Source organism: Lissotriton vulgaris, chromosome 6 (assembly GCF_964263255.1).
Source record: "Lissotriton vulgaris chromosome 6, aLisVul1.2, whole genome shotgun sequence".
Classification (NCBI taxonomy): domain Eukaryota; kingdom Metazoa; phylum Chordata; class Amphibia; order Caudata; family Salamandridae; genus Lissotriton; species Lissotriton vulgaris.
In genome coordinates this window covers 1,058,147,526-1,058,165,300 of record NC_141694.1, presented here as the reverse complement: position 1 = coordinate 1,058,165,300, position 17,775 = coordinate 1,058,147,526, and the positions used below count along the sequence as shown (strand labels likewise).

The following is a 17,775-nucleotide window of genomic DNA, read 5'->3' as shown; positions in this document are numbered from 1 at the left end:
AGAGAGAAAGTAGTGGGGGGGGGTAGGGGAGGAGAGAGAGTGAGGATAAGGGAAGAGACAACCGTAGAGATGAAAGGAAGTCTGTCTAAAGACCGACTGGGTAGGTGACGACCAAGGAGGGAATCCACGGCCCATCTCCCCTATAGCTAAACCAGGTAGCTCCATCGGGCATCAGACAAAATAGATCAGTCTCAAGTGGCGAGGGAAGCGGTTCACAGAAAAACAGGGTGGGACAAAGGGCAAGAGTATGTGAGGGCAGAGGACAGAAGCTGGAAAGAATAGGAGCGGAGAGGGGGAGGGTTGGGGGAAGGGGGAGGTGGAGGGGGAAGGTAAGGTCAGGAGAGACGCGGGCGCGTTAGCCCTAAGTCCGGCTGGGTAGGTGATAGTCAAAGGAGGGAGCCCAAAGTCAATCTCTCCCATAGCTTGCGAGGTAGCTCCACCGGGCATCATACAAAAAGTATGCAGGTGGCCCCTCAAATTCGTATGCCCCAAGTCCAGCAGTAGAGCTCCAGTCTGCACTCATACACCACTCGCGGTCAGCAGAATACCAGGGCAGCAATATTGCATAGGGGGAAGGGCGCGAGCCACGCAGTACAGCGCCCCTTGCAGCCTGCACATCAACCCACCTCTGTGCTCTTACAATGATGCCAGTGTCCCATCAAGAACTCCTCTTCCAGTCGGCAGCTTCCAGGTGCAATCCCCACAGTCTCGCCGTACCTCAGCCTACCGATTTTTTGCACCCGACTGCGTGTCTCTTTGAGCCTTCCAATGCACACGCCATCCGCTAGTTGCTCTTGGGTCAGAGTAGTCGGCCTCTCAGTTTGTGCACCCTAGCACCAGCGGCATCGGCCACCTCACCTGGTTGTATGCAGCGGTCCCGGACCCCCAGTCTCCGCGCCCTGGCCAGAGCCCGCAGCCAGTACCCCCCATTCCTTGTCCTGGCACCGCACTGGGAGTGGGAGTCCCCACGAACTAGCAGTCAGTTGCCGATCCCTCTAAGCCTCCAGTGGCAGAAGTCGCTCTCACCTTGCCACCACCGGCATGCAGATCCAGTGCCAGCTCCAGACAACCCTGCTTCTGCCTCAGATTGTCCACTCCTGCCGCTTTGCCACCTCCTCCCGCCGCTTCAGCAGACCTGGACAGTTCCTCTAGTCCTGAGACGCTGATGTACTGCTCTGCCTCTCATGTCATCAGCGGTTCAATTGCTAATGCAAATAATAAAGGCGACAGAAGGCATCCCTGCCTAGTTCCTCGGTCAATGGAAATTCTGGGTGAAAGAATGCCATTGACTTATACTAAGGCTCTGGGGTTGGCATAAATTAATTTAGCAAGCAAGAAAAAATACAGCCTGTTAGACCATTGGCGTGGGTCTCCCTTCCATTTTTGCTGTTGCCTCCTGTATTTTTGCTGGTCTAGATGCTTTGGGCACTTTGCAACTGCTATTCAGTGACAAAGTGCAAGTGCTCCCTATTGTAATATGTTGTAATGGATTAGTAACTCCATGATTGGCTTATTTGATTTACTTGTCAGACCCTAGTACAGTGCACCATGTGTGCCCAGGGCCTGTAAATCAAATGCTGCTGGTGGGCTTGCAGCCCCGGTTGTGTCACCCACAGAAGCAGCTTGCAGAGCCTGTGTGCAGTCTGGGACTGCCATGTCCACTTGGCAAGTGCCCCCACTTGCCAGTCCCTAAACCTTCCCTATCCTACATATCAGTCACCCCTAATGTAGGCCCAAGGGCAGGGTGCATTGTATGTGAAAGGTAGGAACTGCCCTGATGTGTGGGGCATGTCCTGATAGTGAATTACAGTCAATCTCGTTTTTCACTATTGCAAGGCTATCTGTTCCCATTGGCCAGAATTGGCAGTTTGACTATAACATCTTATAATTATAACTGACCCAGGGAACAAGATAGGAAAATAAAGTTTAGAATGCCTGCCTCTGCTAGATTTGTGTATTCCATGTCTGGTTTGTGAGTGACTGGGCTGGAGAGGGCCTTGGCTCCAGCAGTCTGATGGGTCAGGGCTGGGCTGAATAGGACCTGCATTGAATAGAGAGTAGGGGGAGGAGATTTCCTTTCACTGACCTGAGCCTTCATAGAAAAGAGAGTAGGGGGAAGAGTTTCTTTCAGCAACCTGGGCACGGTCTGCTTTCAACAATGCTGTCTCCACCTCCTGTGAGGAAGCTGCACTAGGGAGGACAGAACTGGTTTTGGCTGGGTATACACACCCTCTGCCTTCAGAGGACAAAGGATTTTGCAGAATAAATATTGGGGCCCAGAACTTTAGATCACTTCTGGGAATCAAGACACACCCTTTGCCAAGGATAACTGGAGAAGCTGAAGGAAGGGTACTGCCCCTGAGCTGTTGCTGTTTGGGGTTGGCCTGCAGTGGGTACTTTACTGCCCAGGAAAGGAGAAAAGGAACTTTGTGTGAACTTTTACTATCTTGAGGAAGATCTCCAAGGGCTTGAAGCTGAGCTTCCCTCCTGTTCTGAAGTCTCAAGGACACAAAGACTTCACCACCAGCTCCCCCTGAATTTCCTTGCTGGGAATTCTACCTGCAGTGAGGTGCCTGCTGTTATTTTGGGCCCTCTGGAGACTGCGTGTCGCTGGAAGCGCGACGCAACGAGTAAAAGCGTGTCACCACTACAGCAGTTGCATCGCCGAAGAAGCGTATCGCCAATGCAGCTGGTCGCCGATCGCATCACCGAAGAAGCGTGCCGCCGCCGCAGAGGTTGCCGTTGCATCACCAGAGAAGCTTGTCGCAGGGCCTGTCGCGGCTCAAACGTTCATCAATTTCGCAGCACGGCCGTCGGGCGTGCACGCATCACACCCAGTTTGTCACATCGCATCAAAGACGCCATTTTGTCGCATTGCACTGGATCGTCGCATCGCATCGAGACGATGTCTTGTCGCATTGTAACGAACACAGTAAGAAACCGACGCATTACCTCCTCTCCGGTAAGGAACCGACGCATCACCTCCCCTACACTGCAGTAAGGAACCGACGCATCACCTCCCCCGAAGCAAGGAACCGATGCATCACCTTCCCTGCGACACTTTTGTTTGTTTTGCGTGACGCATCCAAGGTATTTTGAGAGTAAAGTGTCGCTTTTACCATCTACATTGAACTAAGCTATTTCTACCATTTTAAAGTCATATTTTTATTACAGTATTGTGGATTTTTGTCGTTTGGTCTTGTGTTAAGTCTAGTAAAGATTACTGATTATTCTAAACTGGTGTGGTGTCCATTTGTAGTGTTTTCACTGTATTACTGTATGTGTTCACAAATGTTTTACACACTGCCTCTGAGATAAGCCTGCCTGCTCGTGCCAAGCTACCAAGGGGGTGAATCAGGGGTTATTTTAGGAGTGTAGCCCCTTTACCCTGACTAGAAGCAAGGGCCCCTACTTGGTCAAAGGTACCTACCTCTGCCAACTAGAGACCCCATTTCTAACACATCCCAAATCTTAAGCACATGGAATAGGAACAATCAATCAAAGGCCTTTTCAAAGTCAAGGAGGAGAAAGGAAGCAGGGTCAACCAGAGCTGGGTTGCAGTGCCAGGTACTGCGGTGAGGCATGAAGCTACACTGATCGGGGTGAATGAGTGTGGGGAGAACAGGCAGAAGTCTTTTGGTGAATATCTTCAGCTTCATATTAAATACTGAGATCGGACAGTAGGATGCACAGCTCTCCGGGTGCTTCCCAGTCTTATGAACAACGGTATTACTTGCTAGATCAAGTAATGTGGGGAACTGGCCCTTCTCACCAACCTCGAAGCATAGTTTATGGAAGTGCGGGCAAGCAAGGCCTTAAATTTGGAACAGTACTCAGCCAGGAAGCCATCAGGCTCCGGTCTCTTACCCGTGACAAAATCTGCCATAGCCGCGTTGACCTCGCACTGACCGCGCTGGCAGAGTTGGTAAAGGTTACTATAGTAGGAAGCAAATGTAGCTGCTTTTTCTTTAGATGTATCTAGTAGCCGCCCCCACAAGCAGAGTTGGTGTTTGGAAGCGTTATGCACCGTGAGGCAACGTTTCATACATTCGTGAGGGTGGTGTCAGAATGGAAACTTCCATTGAAGGAGAGCTGCCTCCAGGTCAACAACTTTCTGGAATATGTTCCTAGTTTGTCCTAAATACATAAGCTTTCTCCTTACCAAGAAGACCGCTTCTTCTGTGGTCCAAAGAGTCCCTTGGGCTGACACAGAGCCCTGATTCAATTCCAAATATGTGTTGCATTTCTGCAGTATATATTGAGATCAGCGTGAGTTCATTAAATACCAGGCATTTAGGTGCCACATTGACCAGAGGCAATTGCTGGCCATACCCAAGTGCAGCAAGACCACCAGTGCATGGTTAGATATTCCTCTAGAGATAATGGTCGCCCCCGTGGTAGGCACTAGGTCAGGCATGAAAAGATAGAGTCTGGAAAAGCAGCCATGTGCTGCCTTAGATGTGCGTATAGCCTAACTCCAGTGGGTTACACGCTCGCCAGAAATCACAAGGACCGAGAGACTGGAAGGTCTACTTTGGCTAGTCGCTCTAGCCCCAGTGGAGTCCAACAAGAGATCAAGCACTGCACTGAAATCACCCCCTAGCACCGTGTGACCTGGAGGAAGGCTAAGGATTACTTTCTGCAAAGCAGTCAGGGAAGTCCCTGTGAGATGTGGTCCCTATGCTTTGAGATGGTGAACGCATGGCCTTCCGAGGATCCCGGTGCAGCCATGATGACACCCGTGCACTGCAGGAGGCGAGACTGCCAGGCCCTTTGCTGTTAGAAGAGGAGCTGCTCCAGCTGCTACATCCATGGGAGGGAGCTGTGGTGGCTGGGCTCAGGAGAGGACGACCGAGTACTGTCACACCATGCCTGAAGGGGACTGCAGAGGCGTTGGGACTGCAAGCTAGACTCCGATTGCTCTGCCATTTGCTTGGAGGGGGCATCCGGTTGGATACAAAGAGCGCCCCAGCGCTGATGACTGTCTTGGGTGGGGCCCATGCCAGCTGAGCTGTGCAAAGCCTGTGACACCAGAGAGAGGTGGGACTTTAGAGCACACCTGGGGGACTACCCTACATTGAGCTGCAGAGGCACTACTGGGGTCGTGTACTGGTGGTTCTACTTTTGGGCTCCGGCCTGCACAGACTCTCGCTGAGGAAGTTCCGGGCTTCTGGAAGCAGGGGGTTCCCCTCTGTGATTATAGTTGCCAGTGCCTGGAGACACCCCACTTTACAGACTGCTGCTGCAAACCACTAGTGGTGGTGGTGGTGGTGGTGGTGGTGGGGGGGGGGGGGGGGGGGGGGGGGTAGGGTGGAGGCTGCCACGAGTGTGTTTAGACTCCATGCTGGCTTAGTCTGTTGCTCCTGATCTCTACATCTCCACAAGCGTAGTCAGGGTTGCATCAAGATCACCACCCGGGCCGTGCAGTTGACATCTCAAGGCACTGGGACCGCCAGGCCCTCTGTGAATCTCGGACCAAGAAACCCCAGAGGGTGCGGCAGCTGGTCAGCAGTCCCCACAGTCGTATGCCACACCCTGGACCCAAGCGACACAGCACGGCAGGGGCCACCAGCAACAGGATAGGTCAGAAGGAAGAATGGACTGGGTTGCAGAGCTCGTAAAGAACGTCCGCCATGTTGGCCAGTCAGGCCATGCCTCCTCGAGTTCACTTTTTTTTTTTAAACCATAGGTTTTAAACTTTACAAAATGTAGACCTGCCCTTATATCACTTTGCCTATTTGTACTACTGGATCCAGTTTTGTAAATAATGTTGTAAGAACCAGAAAAAGTCTATTCAATAAGGCCCTCGAGATCGCAACAAATTAAATTGCTTACCTACTTACAAGTTGGCATGTCATATAAATTGTTTGTATCTGGCTCTAAAATCAATGTATTTAATATTTTAATGATGTAGGATTGAAATGTTTATGTATTATCTTTGTAAGAAACTAAAAAGAAAACAAGTTACTTACCTGTAACTTTAGTTCCCCAGTATTGGTAACTTTCATAGATTCCCATGCTTTGTATCATTCCCCGTCGTCGGAATGGGAGTCTCGGTAACAAAAATACCATAGCTGTAGGTACAAAAGACAATGGAAAAAGGCCTAGGCCTCATTACCTTTTGTAGCATATCACCCTCTTTGTGTAAAAGAGACCAAACTTTTGGCCTCAGCCAATCAGAAGTGCCTCACCACTTAGAACCTTCCTGAAGGAACCTCAGAGCCTCAGATTTTCGTAGCCGTTGTGTACTGAGACACCATCTGTGCTGTAGGCTGAGCTTTCCCCGGGGAGGTGGGTGGGCGCATGGGAATCTATGAAAGTTACCAATACTGGGGAACTAAAGTTACAGGTAAGTAACTTGTTTTCTTACCCCAGTATTGGAACTTTCATAGATTCCCATGCTTTGTATCAGAGTAGCAAGCAGTAGCAAGATAATCACATTTTGCATCGTAAATAATAGCAGTCGACAACATGACCTTAGATACAAAATGTGAAAAGAAAAAAGGAAGGTGGGAAGAAGGAAAGCTCACCATTAGTGGAAGAGGTTCCTCAGGACAGCCTGTCCAACTGCCGCATCCTCCTGCTGTAGAGATTCCAAGCAGTAGTGCTTGGTAAAAGTGTGGACGCTGCTCCAAGTTGCAGCTCTGCAGATGTCCTTAATTTGCACCCCTGCAAAGAGTGCTGTGGAGGAAGCCACAGATCTTGTGGAATGCGCTCGTATCTTTCCAGTCAGAGGCTTACCAGCAGCCTTGTGACAATGTAATATAGCACTTGTGATCCACCTTGAAACACCCTGTTTGGAGAGTGGAAGGCCTTTACTCGGTCCCCCAAAGGCCACAAACAGTTGGGTAGATTTTCGAAAATCCTTAGTCCGCTGTAAGTAAAACTTCAAGCATCGCTGTACATCCAGTGAATGCAAGGCTTTTTCCGCCGGTGTGGAAGGCTGAGGAAAAAACGCTTTTAGAATGACCGGTTCATTCAAATGGAAGTCCGAGGGGACCTTTGGCATGAACCTAGGGTTAGTCCTCATGATGACAGTGTTCCTTTTGAATTGAAGGAAAGGTTCCTGAATGGTCAAGGCCTGTAACTCCCCTACACGCCGAGCCGACGTGAGAGCGAGGAGAAGAGCCAATTTCCACGAAAGGTATTTGATGTCAGAACGATGGACTGGTTCGAATGGGCCCTTCATGAGTTGAGAAAGGACCAGATTCAAATGCCACGTTGGTGGAGGTGGTCTCACCGGTGGATAGACCCTGAACAGACCTTTAAGAAACTGTTTGATTATCCTTGAAGACCATAATGAAGGTCCAGATTCCGTCCTCCTGAATCGCGACAAAGCAGCCAAATGGACTTTAATTGATGAGTGGGCCAGACCAGACTTGGCCAAAGACAGTAGGTATGGAAGGACCTGATGAGGTTTGGAATTGAATGGATCAATGTGTTGCTGTCGACACCAACAACAGAATCTTTTCCACTTAAGGCGGTAAGTCTTGTTGGTGGAAGGGGCCCTTGCTTGGGACAAAACCTCCCTAACTTCCTTAGACAATGGCAGGTTCATAAATTCTCGCTGCTCAGGAGCCATGCAGTCAGGTGTAACGACTGAGGGTCTGGATGTAGAATCTGTCCTTCGGACATCGTGAGAAGGTCCGGCAGAAGTTGGAGAGGTACAGGAGGAGCGATCGACAGCAGATGGAGCTCCGTGAACCAGAACTGCCGCGGCCAAGCCGGGGCTATCAGGATCATCCTGCACGGTTCCATCTTGAATTTCTTGATTAGTCGTGGTATTAGAGGGATGGGAGGAAAAGCGTAGACAAATGTTCTCGACCAGGGTATCAAAAGGGCATTTCCCAGAGAATCTGGATGGGGAAGCCTGCTTGCGTAAGACCGGCATTTGTTGTTGGTCGGGGTGGCAAACAGGTCGATGTCCGGCTTTCCCCACCGACTGAAGATCTTTTCCAAAATGTCTTGATTCAACTCCCATTCGTGGGTGATCGAGGATGACCTGCTCAGTTTGTCGGCGTTTTCGTTGAGAACGCCCGGCAAGTGTTCCGCCATCAGAGACATGTTGTGTCGGATAGCCCATTCCCAAATCTGCTGGGCTTCTTGTGACAATGGGCGCGATTTGGTCCCCCCTTCCTTGTTCACGTAGTGCATGGCCGTGGTGTTGTCCGTCCTGATAAGCACTTGTGAACCCTCCAGGAGAGGAAGAAACGATTGCAGAGCCAGACGTATCGCTCTGAGTTCTAACAGGTTGATGTGGAGGCCTTTCTCCTGGAGTGACCAATGACCACTGACATGAAGGTCCTGTAGCACTGCTCCCCAGCCTTCCAACGACGCATCCGTCGTTATCACTTGTGGAGACGGGTCGCTTGCGAAGGATAGGCCTTGGGACAAGTTGTCTAGGTCTGTCCACCATAGGGCCGCATTCTTCATTTCCGGAGTGATCGCCACTTTGTCGTCGAAGGAACCGTGGACTTGCCGCCATTGATTGTCCAGTTGTTCCTGCAAGGGGCGCATCCTCAGTCTGCAATGTGGAACCAGCGGAATGCACGACGATATTACTCCCAGCAGAGACTTGTAGCGGCGAACTGAAAGAGACTTTTTTGATTGTAAGTCTTGGGCCATCGTCTGTAACTTTTGCCTTCTTTCCAGAGTGGGAAAAGCTCGTGAAAGCTTTGAGTCTAAGATGGCTCCCAGAAACCGGGCTCTTCTGGACGGGATCTGGCAAGATTTCTCGTCGTTTAGAGTGAGACCCAGGTTTCGGAATAAATTGGTACACGCTTGAACCGCCTGTAAGGCTGCCTCTCTGGACGGAGCCTTCAGCAGCCAGTCGTCCAGATAGGGGAAGACTTGAAACTTGTGCCTCCGCAGGAAAGCCGCTACTGGAGCCAGCACTTTCGTGAATATTCTTGGGGCTGAACGGAGTCCAAAGGGTAAAACTCTGAACTGGTAATGGCTCTTGGCTACTGTGAATCGCAGAAACCTTCTGTGTGCTGGGTGGATCGGAACATGAAAATAGGCATCTTCGAGATCGAGTGTGGCCATGTAATCTCCCGGGTTGATTAGTTTCAAGATGTCCTGGAGGGACACCATCCTGAAGGACAGAGAGATGAGATAGGTGTTTAGCCCCCTGAGGTCTAAAATGGGACGCCACTTGTTGAGCGTTTTCCTCACCAGGAAGAACCTGGAATAAAATCCCTGGTTTCTTTGGTTCGATGGAACTGGCTCTATCGCCCCTTTTCAGAGCATTTGTTGAACTTCGAGCCGAAGGAGACGCTGGTGTTTTGAAGGAGTGGCTGCCGGGGGCTTGGGTGGCGGAACTTGAGTGAACTCTAAGGTATGCCCTTTCCGAATGATGTTGAGCACCCAACGGTCCGATGTTATGAGGGACCAGTTGTGAAGGTATTTGTTGACCCTGCCTCCAACTGCTGATTTCCTGGAGGAGGGTCCAGTAGGAAGAGCCAGGAGGCCGCTATTGGCGCTTGGACGAATCTCGTCCTCGCGCACCCTGCTTTCCTTTACTGTAAGGCCTGGAGTAGTTGGTAGACTGGCCTTGCCGCTGTTGGTAAGACTGGCGGTTCTGTTGGGAGCCAGATCCTGTGTTGGAATACCGTTGCTGCTGGAAGGATCCTCTATACGTACCACCCCTGCCTCTGGCTCCCTTGAAGGGGGACTTCCTGTACTGAAGTGTTCCTAAAGACCTAGCGGTCTCTGTGTCTTTCTTAATATCCTGAAGGGTGTCGTCAATGAGTTTTCCGAATAGAGCCTCACCATCAAACGGAAGATCCAACACCTTGTTCTGGACCTCTGGTCGGAACCAAGTAGCTTTAAGCCACCCTTGGCGACGGAGCACTGCCGCTCCAGCTAGTGAACGAAATGCCGTAGTCGCAATGTCCATTGCACAATCGATTATTTCCATCGATGTCGCTTCCCCCTCTTTCAAAACTTTCTTCGCCTCCGACATTGATTCCGGAGGTAACTGGTCAAGGTACGGGGAGACATCGCACCAGAGTTGACGGTCGTACCTACCCAGAATGGCTAAGGCATTAGCTGCTCTCACCAGCAAACTCGCCATTGCTGAGAATCTTTTCCCCACATTATCTAACCTCCGTCCTTCCTTGTCCGGAGGGGTTGTTAGCGGTGCCGAAGGGTTGCGCGATTTCCTCTGCGCTGCCTGTGAGATTACCGAATCTGGTTTCGGATGACCTGTCAAGGCCGCTGGGGCATCATCGGTTGCTCTATATTTCTTTTCTAAACGCGGTAGCACCGGCACCACCGTCGCCGGGTGTGTCATGGTCTTTAGGCCCTCTTTCCATAAATGATCCACAATCGGAATAGATCTAGCATTTTTCTGGAAAGGTTCTTTAAAGTCGTATAAAAAGCAATCCGTGGTGACTTTAGGCATTGCTAACTTAAATCTTGCCGCCGCCCTCTCCATTAGCTGGTGGAAACCTCCAATATCCACCGGCGGGGAGTCCGCCGGGTCCGGATTTGGCGATGCGGGATCGTCAATAATGTACTCATCATACTCCGTGTCGGGAATAGAGACGTGATCCGAATGTTGATCCTCCTCCGAGGATTCATCAACGTCATGCGATCTTGGTACCTCAAAGGATTCCTGAGGGACAGCTGTTGTAGGCTGTGGAGAGGTTGGAGCCGAGAGTGTAGGTGGCACCAATGACGCCTGAGTCCTGGCAGGTGTAGCAGGGCTTGACGTAGTTGGCAAAGGTCCACTGGCCTTAGACTTATAGTCCTGCAGCATCCTATGCAGATCTTGTAGGAAAGATGTTGGCACTGAAACCATTCCCTGGTCCGAGTGCCGTTGTTGATGTTGACCATGATCATGCCCCTCGTGGGTGTATTCGCCCTCTGAGTCGGTGTCCTGGCATTTGACAAACAGCTGTGAAGGGCTATTGGCATAACTATATGCATCTTGGTCATCTTCCTCTTGTTGACCCTCTTGCAAGAGCAATGTTGGCAGTAGAGGGGACACGGCCCTTGGAGAAGTCATCTCCGGTGTAATCCGCGTCACCGAAATGGTGACTCGTTTTTCCGTGGCCAAGATCGTGGGTTCCGGCGACGACTGTTGTACATACGCCGTTGAGATAGGCGTCGTGGACGTTGTCGTCGACGAGACTGTGGACACACCAGCCGTCGTCATAGTTATCGTAGACGTCGTAGACGCCCTCGTCGACGAGACCGTCGTCGACGACACCGTCGTCATTGTCGTCGACGGGGCTCCCGTCGTCGACACTGTCGTCGTCGCCTTCGTTGGTATCATCGTCGACGGGGCCTTCGTCGACGGGACCTTCGTCGACGGGGCCTTCGTCGACGGGACCTTCGTCGACGGGGCCTTCGTCGTCGACTGGATCTTGGGCGTCGACGGGGCTCTCGTCGACGGCTCCTTCGTCGACGGCTCCTTCGTCGACGGCTCCTTCGTTGACACTTGTGAAGCCGGTGCCTTCGTCGTCGGCGCCTTCTCCGCCGTCGACGGTCTCGTCGCCGACTGACCTCCCGTCGACGGAGCCCTAGATGATTTAGTCGACGGGGCTCCCGCTGTCGACGTCTTCGTCGTCGAGGACCTAGAAGTCCTCTCAGAAGACTGGCCTTGAGGCGTTTTGAAGGCTGTGGAAGTCTTCGCGCCAGTAGAATGCGTAGAAGGTCCATCCCTCTCCTTTACACTTCCGTGAGGAGATTTGCTGGGACCTTGGCTCTCAGACTCACTGGGGGTCTTTTTTGAGGCCTTAGAAGATCGACTGACAGAAGAAGAAGGGGAACCCCTACCCCTTTTCACTGACCTTCTAGTCGAAGTCATCGATCCAGCATCTTCACTGTCACTGGAGACAGTATCCTTCCTCGATTTCAGCCTTTGCAGCCATGTCAGGAGCCTACCCTCACGGTCCCGGAGGGTTTTGGCAGAAAAGGAGCGACAGATTGCACATTTATCCACCAGATGGTCGGGATAGAGGCAATAGATGCAGTCCTCATGCTTGTCCTCCACAAACAGCCTTTTCTTGCCACAGGAGGAACAAGGCTTGAAAAGCGCTTTTTTCTTCATTATCTCCGACATACTGGCAGGCAGCAACAATCCTGAGAAGAATCCAAAAGATCCTGAAGAAAAACTGTTGAAAAAAAACCTGAAGAAATCCTGTAGAAATGTAGAAGTTGAGCAGAGCTCAATGGAGACTCCCTAGCACAACGTGCGGTAGAAAATCTGAGGCTCTGAGGTTCCTTCAGGAAGGTTCTAAGTGGTGAGGCACTTCTGATTGGCTGAGGCCAAAAGTTTGGTCTCTTTTACACAAAGAGGGTGATATGCTACAAAAGGTAATGAGGCCTAGGCCTTTTTCCATTGTCTTTTGTACCTACAGCTATGGTATTTTTGTTACCGAGACTCCCATTCCGACGACGGGGAATGATACAAAGCATGGGAATCTATGAAAGTTCCAATACTGGGGTAAGTTTAATTAATTGAATTGGTTAAAGTCATTACATTAAACCGTAAAGCACCTTCACTGGAACAATTCTGTTAACTTGGAGGTGGAAAGGGTAAAACAAGTGCTTAAACATCTAAAATCTAAATAAACCTGTCTAGTGATATAACCTGCGGCCACAAGTGAATTTCCCAGGTCTTTAGGTGCAGCATGTGCTTTAATTGTGGGACCCCATTTCAGAATGTCGGCAAGTGGTCCAAAGCAAGAGCTGAACACAATAAGAAACGAGGAGTCTGAACAATGGCAATTGCTATTGTACTTGGCCTCTGTGCCAAGTCATCTGGAGGGAAATCCTTGTGCAGCTAAGGGTTTCTCAAAAGAATGGGTATGCATTCACATGTGGGGCACAGTGCATGTCTTTGGTGCACTTGTTTAAAATGCTGAGAATCGCCTATGCCCCTTACTCCAGGGCTTAACACAACACACCAGCTATTTCTATGGGAAGTAGGCATAGGTATTCCAAAAGGATAATATTCAAAGTAGTATCCATCTTTAACAGATCGGACTGAAAATCTAGTCAGTTTATTTTTTATCTGCATTTGTATTTCATGTTTGCAGTTTTATATAATACAAACTTGGACCAGTGGCCCTTTGGGCCCATTGGGTGTTGCGCGCCTGTCCAGAGGTCATTTGAGTCTGACCAGGCTCTTGTCCCGCTTAACTGGAGGTCCCCCACTCAAATAAGAGGCGGGGAAGAAGTATGTTTCCACTAGTGGAGAATGAGCTGGCACCCTTGGATAGGTGGTCCAGACACCACTGCATCACCAACTCACAGTGGCACTCGCTCCACTCCAATTAGGGAAAGGCAACGGTTACCCGTCTTCTCTTTGGCGATCCCAGATGGAAAATGTTCAAATAGTCCTGATACGCAGGAAGAAAACTCCCTGCAAATGAAACATATTAGGCTCTTTGCTTGCAGCGGCAGCCACAACTTTAGGGTTTGATGCTGCAAATCAAACAACGATGGGGGCGTCCACTTGGCAACCCGTTTGCCAGTCAACATTAATGACTGTGTAACCACCTCCCCTAGGGATGCGCTTTCATTAGAGATCTGTAGACAAAAGCCGCACTCCTCTGCCTTTGAAGAGAAGGCCAAGGTCACAGATGCTGAGCAAAGGTGTAAATTACCTCCTATCTGTACTTTTGCATCTCTGTTCGCGCGCCCAGGCGATCCTGACCTTTGCAGGTTTAGGAATGTGTTCCCTCTTCTTTTTAACCCCTCCATACTCATTGTGCTCTCGTCATCACTTTCATTTTTACTTGACCAGGCCACGGCTGCACAGCAGTGGCCCAAAGCATCACTGAAAACTACATAAATAAAATACTGACATTTCGCAAAGCACTTGGTTTGGATAAAACAGCAAACAGAAAAGAGTATCTCTCTCCAAAAGAGAGGGTGGAGAGAACCAACAAAATCTAGGTAAAATGCGTGGTATGAAATAAATTTCTGGCTCCTGTTAAAACGTTCGGTTATTTATATAAAAATTGGAACTCACCTCATTTGCAGACATGTTTTTCACCTGCTCTGGTTTCAATTCTGTAATGAAAGAAAGAAAATTATATATCTATATCTCTCTATGTATATATACACACACAAACATACATTTTTCTAATTATTATTATGTTACTGTTTTTATTGTTTTATGCAGCATAAACATTACATTATTGATATAAGCAAGATTTTTCTAAGTATATCTACTGATTTTAACAATCAAACAACATACATGTAAATTGAATCGGCAGACAACACCGCAGCACCATTTTCCCCGTTTACATTGAATACTCTCGTACGGACAACTCAGCACATCCCAGTTAGTACAGTTCTCAGTAGTGCAGCTATGGACCCCCGAACTGCTCACATTTCTTCAGAAAGGTCCTGCCGTGCACACCGTACGGTCTGCATTCAAACACCAGTCCAGATCCCTTTTCCACTGTACAACTGATGGGGCTGCTTTGCTACTCCACCGTCTCACAATGTCCCGTAACGCCACTGCCTGTGCAACACTGCAAAAGAGTATAGAGTATTTGGGTAGCGTCTGGCCACCCCAAATCCCCAGAGTAACCAGTGGTCTAGTGATGGATTGCCAAGACGTCTTCTATTACCATTTTTTCACCCCCGACCAGAAGGTTTGTGTTACAGGGCAGTCCCAAATTATATGCACCAAGATGCCCCACTGGCCGCAGTTTCGTGGGCATTTGTCATCTCCCACCCTACCCATGCGGAGGAGACGGCGTTGTATGAAATATGCCTGTTGCAATATCTTCAGCTGCACCTGTTCTGAAGCCAGACCTAATGGCCACCTCCCGTGGGCCTCGGAGCGCCTCTCCCCAATCCTCGTCTGACAGACTTCGCAGGTAAACTTCCTACTTGTCCCGTGGTTCTGTAACGGGTGGCAGACAGAGAGCAGTGTCGAACAAATCCAGGAAATTGTGTGTCTGTTAACGCCCCCCCCCCCAAAGGATCCTGAACTCGACCAAGGAATTCCCCGTCACTTCCCGGAGAGCATCCGTGGCCCCCCGGAGAGCATGTTGGACACGGCTCCAGGAATTTTTATTTGGGTGGGCCAAGAGTACATTTGGGTGGGCCACTGCGGGTTCGATTTGTCGCATATATGTCTAGGCAGGCCTGCTTCAGGGCCCTCCTTTATCTCTTCTTAGTCTTACAAGGCTCAGTAAAACGCACTCTTTTCCAAATCTCTTTCTAAATATTATCACGCTCAAAAGTAAAATGCTACTTACCAGTATGCATCTGTTCTTGGCATGTAGAGCTGCAGAATCGTACACTTTTGCAATAGATCGCCACCTGGTGTTGGGCTCGGATGATTGCAGGTTGTTGTCTTCTTGGAAGAAGTCTTTGTAGTCACGAGATAGGTGACTCCTCCCTTGGACAATACTGCGCATGGTCATCGACTCCATCCTCAGATTGTTTTTCGCCAAGATGGGAAATGATGGAGTTAATAGAAGTAAAGAGAAAAAAAGGATGTCCATGCGTGTGCATGTAAGTAAGATGAGTACTGGAACGGATACAAGTCCCGGGGAGGTGGGAGGGCGTGTACGATTCTGCAGCTCTACATGCCAAGAACAGAAGCATGTCTGTTCGAGGCATATGAGCTGCAGATCGTACACTTTTGCAACGATTGTGCAGCAGTGTCTCCCCTAGCGGTGGTCGCTTGTATCCTTTGCAGTATTCTGAAATAGTGTTCTAAGGACAGCTTGGCCTACTGCAGCTTGCTGCTTGGCCTGCACATCAACACAATAGTGTTTAGTGAAGGTGTGTATTGTAGACCATGTTGCTGCCTTGCATATGTCCTCTAGTGGTATATTTCCTAAGAAAGCCATAGAGGCTCTTAGTTTGCGAGTGGAGTGTGCTCTAGGAGGAACTGTTAGTGTACGTTTAGCTTTTTGATAGCATATTTGTATACACTTTACAATCCACCTGGCAATTCCCCCCTTAAAAATGGGGTTGCCTTTGTGTGGGGGAGCGAAAGATACAAATAATAGTTTTGTTTTTCTGAAGGATTTAGTCCTATCTGTGTAGTATAGCAGGGCCCTCCTAACATCTAAGGTGTGTAAAGCCCTTTCTGCAACAGAGTCTGGGTTTTGGAAAAACACAGGTAGCTCTACTGATTGGTTAAGGTGAAAAGGAGTGATGACCTTTGGCAGGAATTTTGGATTAGGCCTGAGAACCACTTTGTTAGGATGTATTTGAAAAAATGGTTCTTGTATTGTGAATGCTTGTATTTCACTAACTCATCTGAGAGAGGTGATGGCAACAAGGAAAGCAGTTTTCCATGTTAGGAATTGCAATTCACACTTGTGTAAAGGTTCGAATGGGGGTCCCATAAGTCTTGTAAGGACCACGTTCAGGTTCCACACTGGAGCAGGTGGTAACCTAGGTGGGATTATTTGTTTTAATCCTTCCATAAATGCTTTTATTGCAGGTACTCTGAAGAGAGATAGATGTTGTCTTTTCTGTAAATAGGCTGCAATTGCTGCCAGATGCAGGCGTATGGAAGAGTAAGCTAAATTGGACCTTTGTAGGTGTAGAAGGTAGCAAATTATATTTTGGATGGAAGCATCCAGTGGGCCAATGTGATTGTTGTTACAATATATTGCAAACCTTTTCCACTTAGCGGCATAACGCGCTCTAGTAGTGGGTTTTCTAGCTTCTTGAATTATGTTCATACAGTCTGGTGGCAGGTTTAAGTAACCAAACTCTAAGACTTCAGGAGCCAGATCGCCAAATTCAGTTGGCTTGGTTCTGGGTGTCTTATTTCTCCATGGTTCTGTGTTAACAGGGAGGACGTGAGCCGTAATTTTTGATGTGGAACCAGTGAGAGATCTAGCAGTGTGGTGAACCACGGCTGGCGTGCCCATGTGGGAGCTACTAGTATTAGTTTGAGAGACTGTTGTCTGAGTTTGCGCACTACTAGTGGAATGAGTGGGAGAGGCGGAAAAGCGTACGCAAATCTGCCTGATCAGTTCATCCATATTGCATTCCCCTCCGACCGTGGGTGTGGAAACCTGGCGGCGAAGGTTGGGCATTTTGTATTCTCGTGGGAGGCAAACAGATCTATCTGTGGATGCCCCCACATTTGGAAGAATGGCTGAAGAACTTGTGGATGTATCTCCCATTCGTGAATCTGTTGTGACTGTCGACTCAACAGACCTGCTATCGGATTGTGAATTCCTGGAAGGTGTTCTACTGTCAGGTGTATGTTTTGAGGAATGGCCCATCTCCAAATGTTCTGTGGGAGCATGGACAGTTGCAGAGAGTGTGCCCCCCCTGTTTTTGCATATAATACATGGCTGTCATATTGTCCGTCCGGATTAAAACAGCTTTGTTTTGTATTTGCAGTTGAAACGTTTTGAGTGCTAGGAAAATTGCTAGCAGCTCTAGATGGTTGATATGGAACAGTTTTTGTTGGTTGTTCCATTGGCCTTGTGTGGTATAGTGTAAGAGATGGGCTCCCCATCCTGTGAGGGATGAGTCTGTCGTGAGCACTATCGGTGGAACAGGTTCTAGGAACGGCCATCCCTTTGTCAAGTTTTTGGTGTTCCACCATTGCAGAGAGCGATATATACGTCTGTCTACCAACACCAGGTCTGTGAGCTGACCTTGAGCCTGATTCCACTGTTGTGCTAGACATTCTTATAATGGGCGCATTTGCAGTCTTGCATGTGAAACTATGAAGATGCAAGATGCCATCATGCCTATTAGTCTCATGAACACTCTGGCTTGGAGAGACTGCTGGTGTTGAAAAATGGAGACTAAGGTCTGAAT

The 17,775-nt window shown here is 49.2% G+C and overlaps 1 protein-coding gene across 4 annotated transcripts in view; it reads right to left on the bottom strand.

Moving 5' to 3' along the window:
• SPAST (spastin) overlaps window positions 1-17,775 on the bottom strand; it is a 660,914-nt gene that overhangs the window by 11,081 nt on the left and 632,058 nt on the right. For all 4 annotated transcript variants that reach the window (XM_086927121.1, XM_086927120.1, XM_086927118.1 and 1 more), the window contains one exon: window positions 13,988-14,028. In XM_086927121.1, coding sequence (XP_086783247.1) covers window positions 13,988-14,028 — 41 coding nt within the window. The remainder of the gene's footprint in view (window positions 1-13,987; window positions 14,029-17,775) is intronic.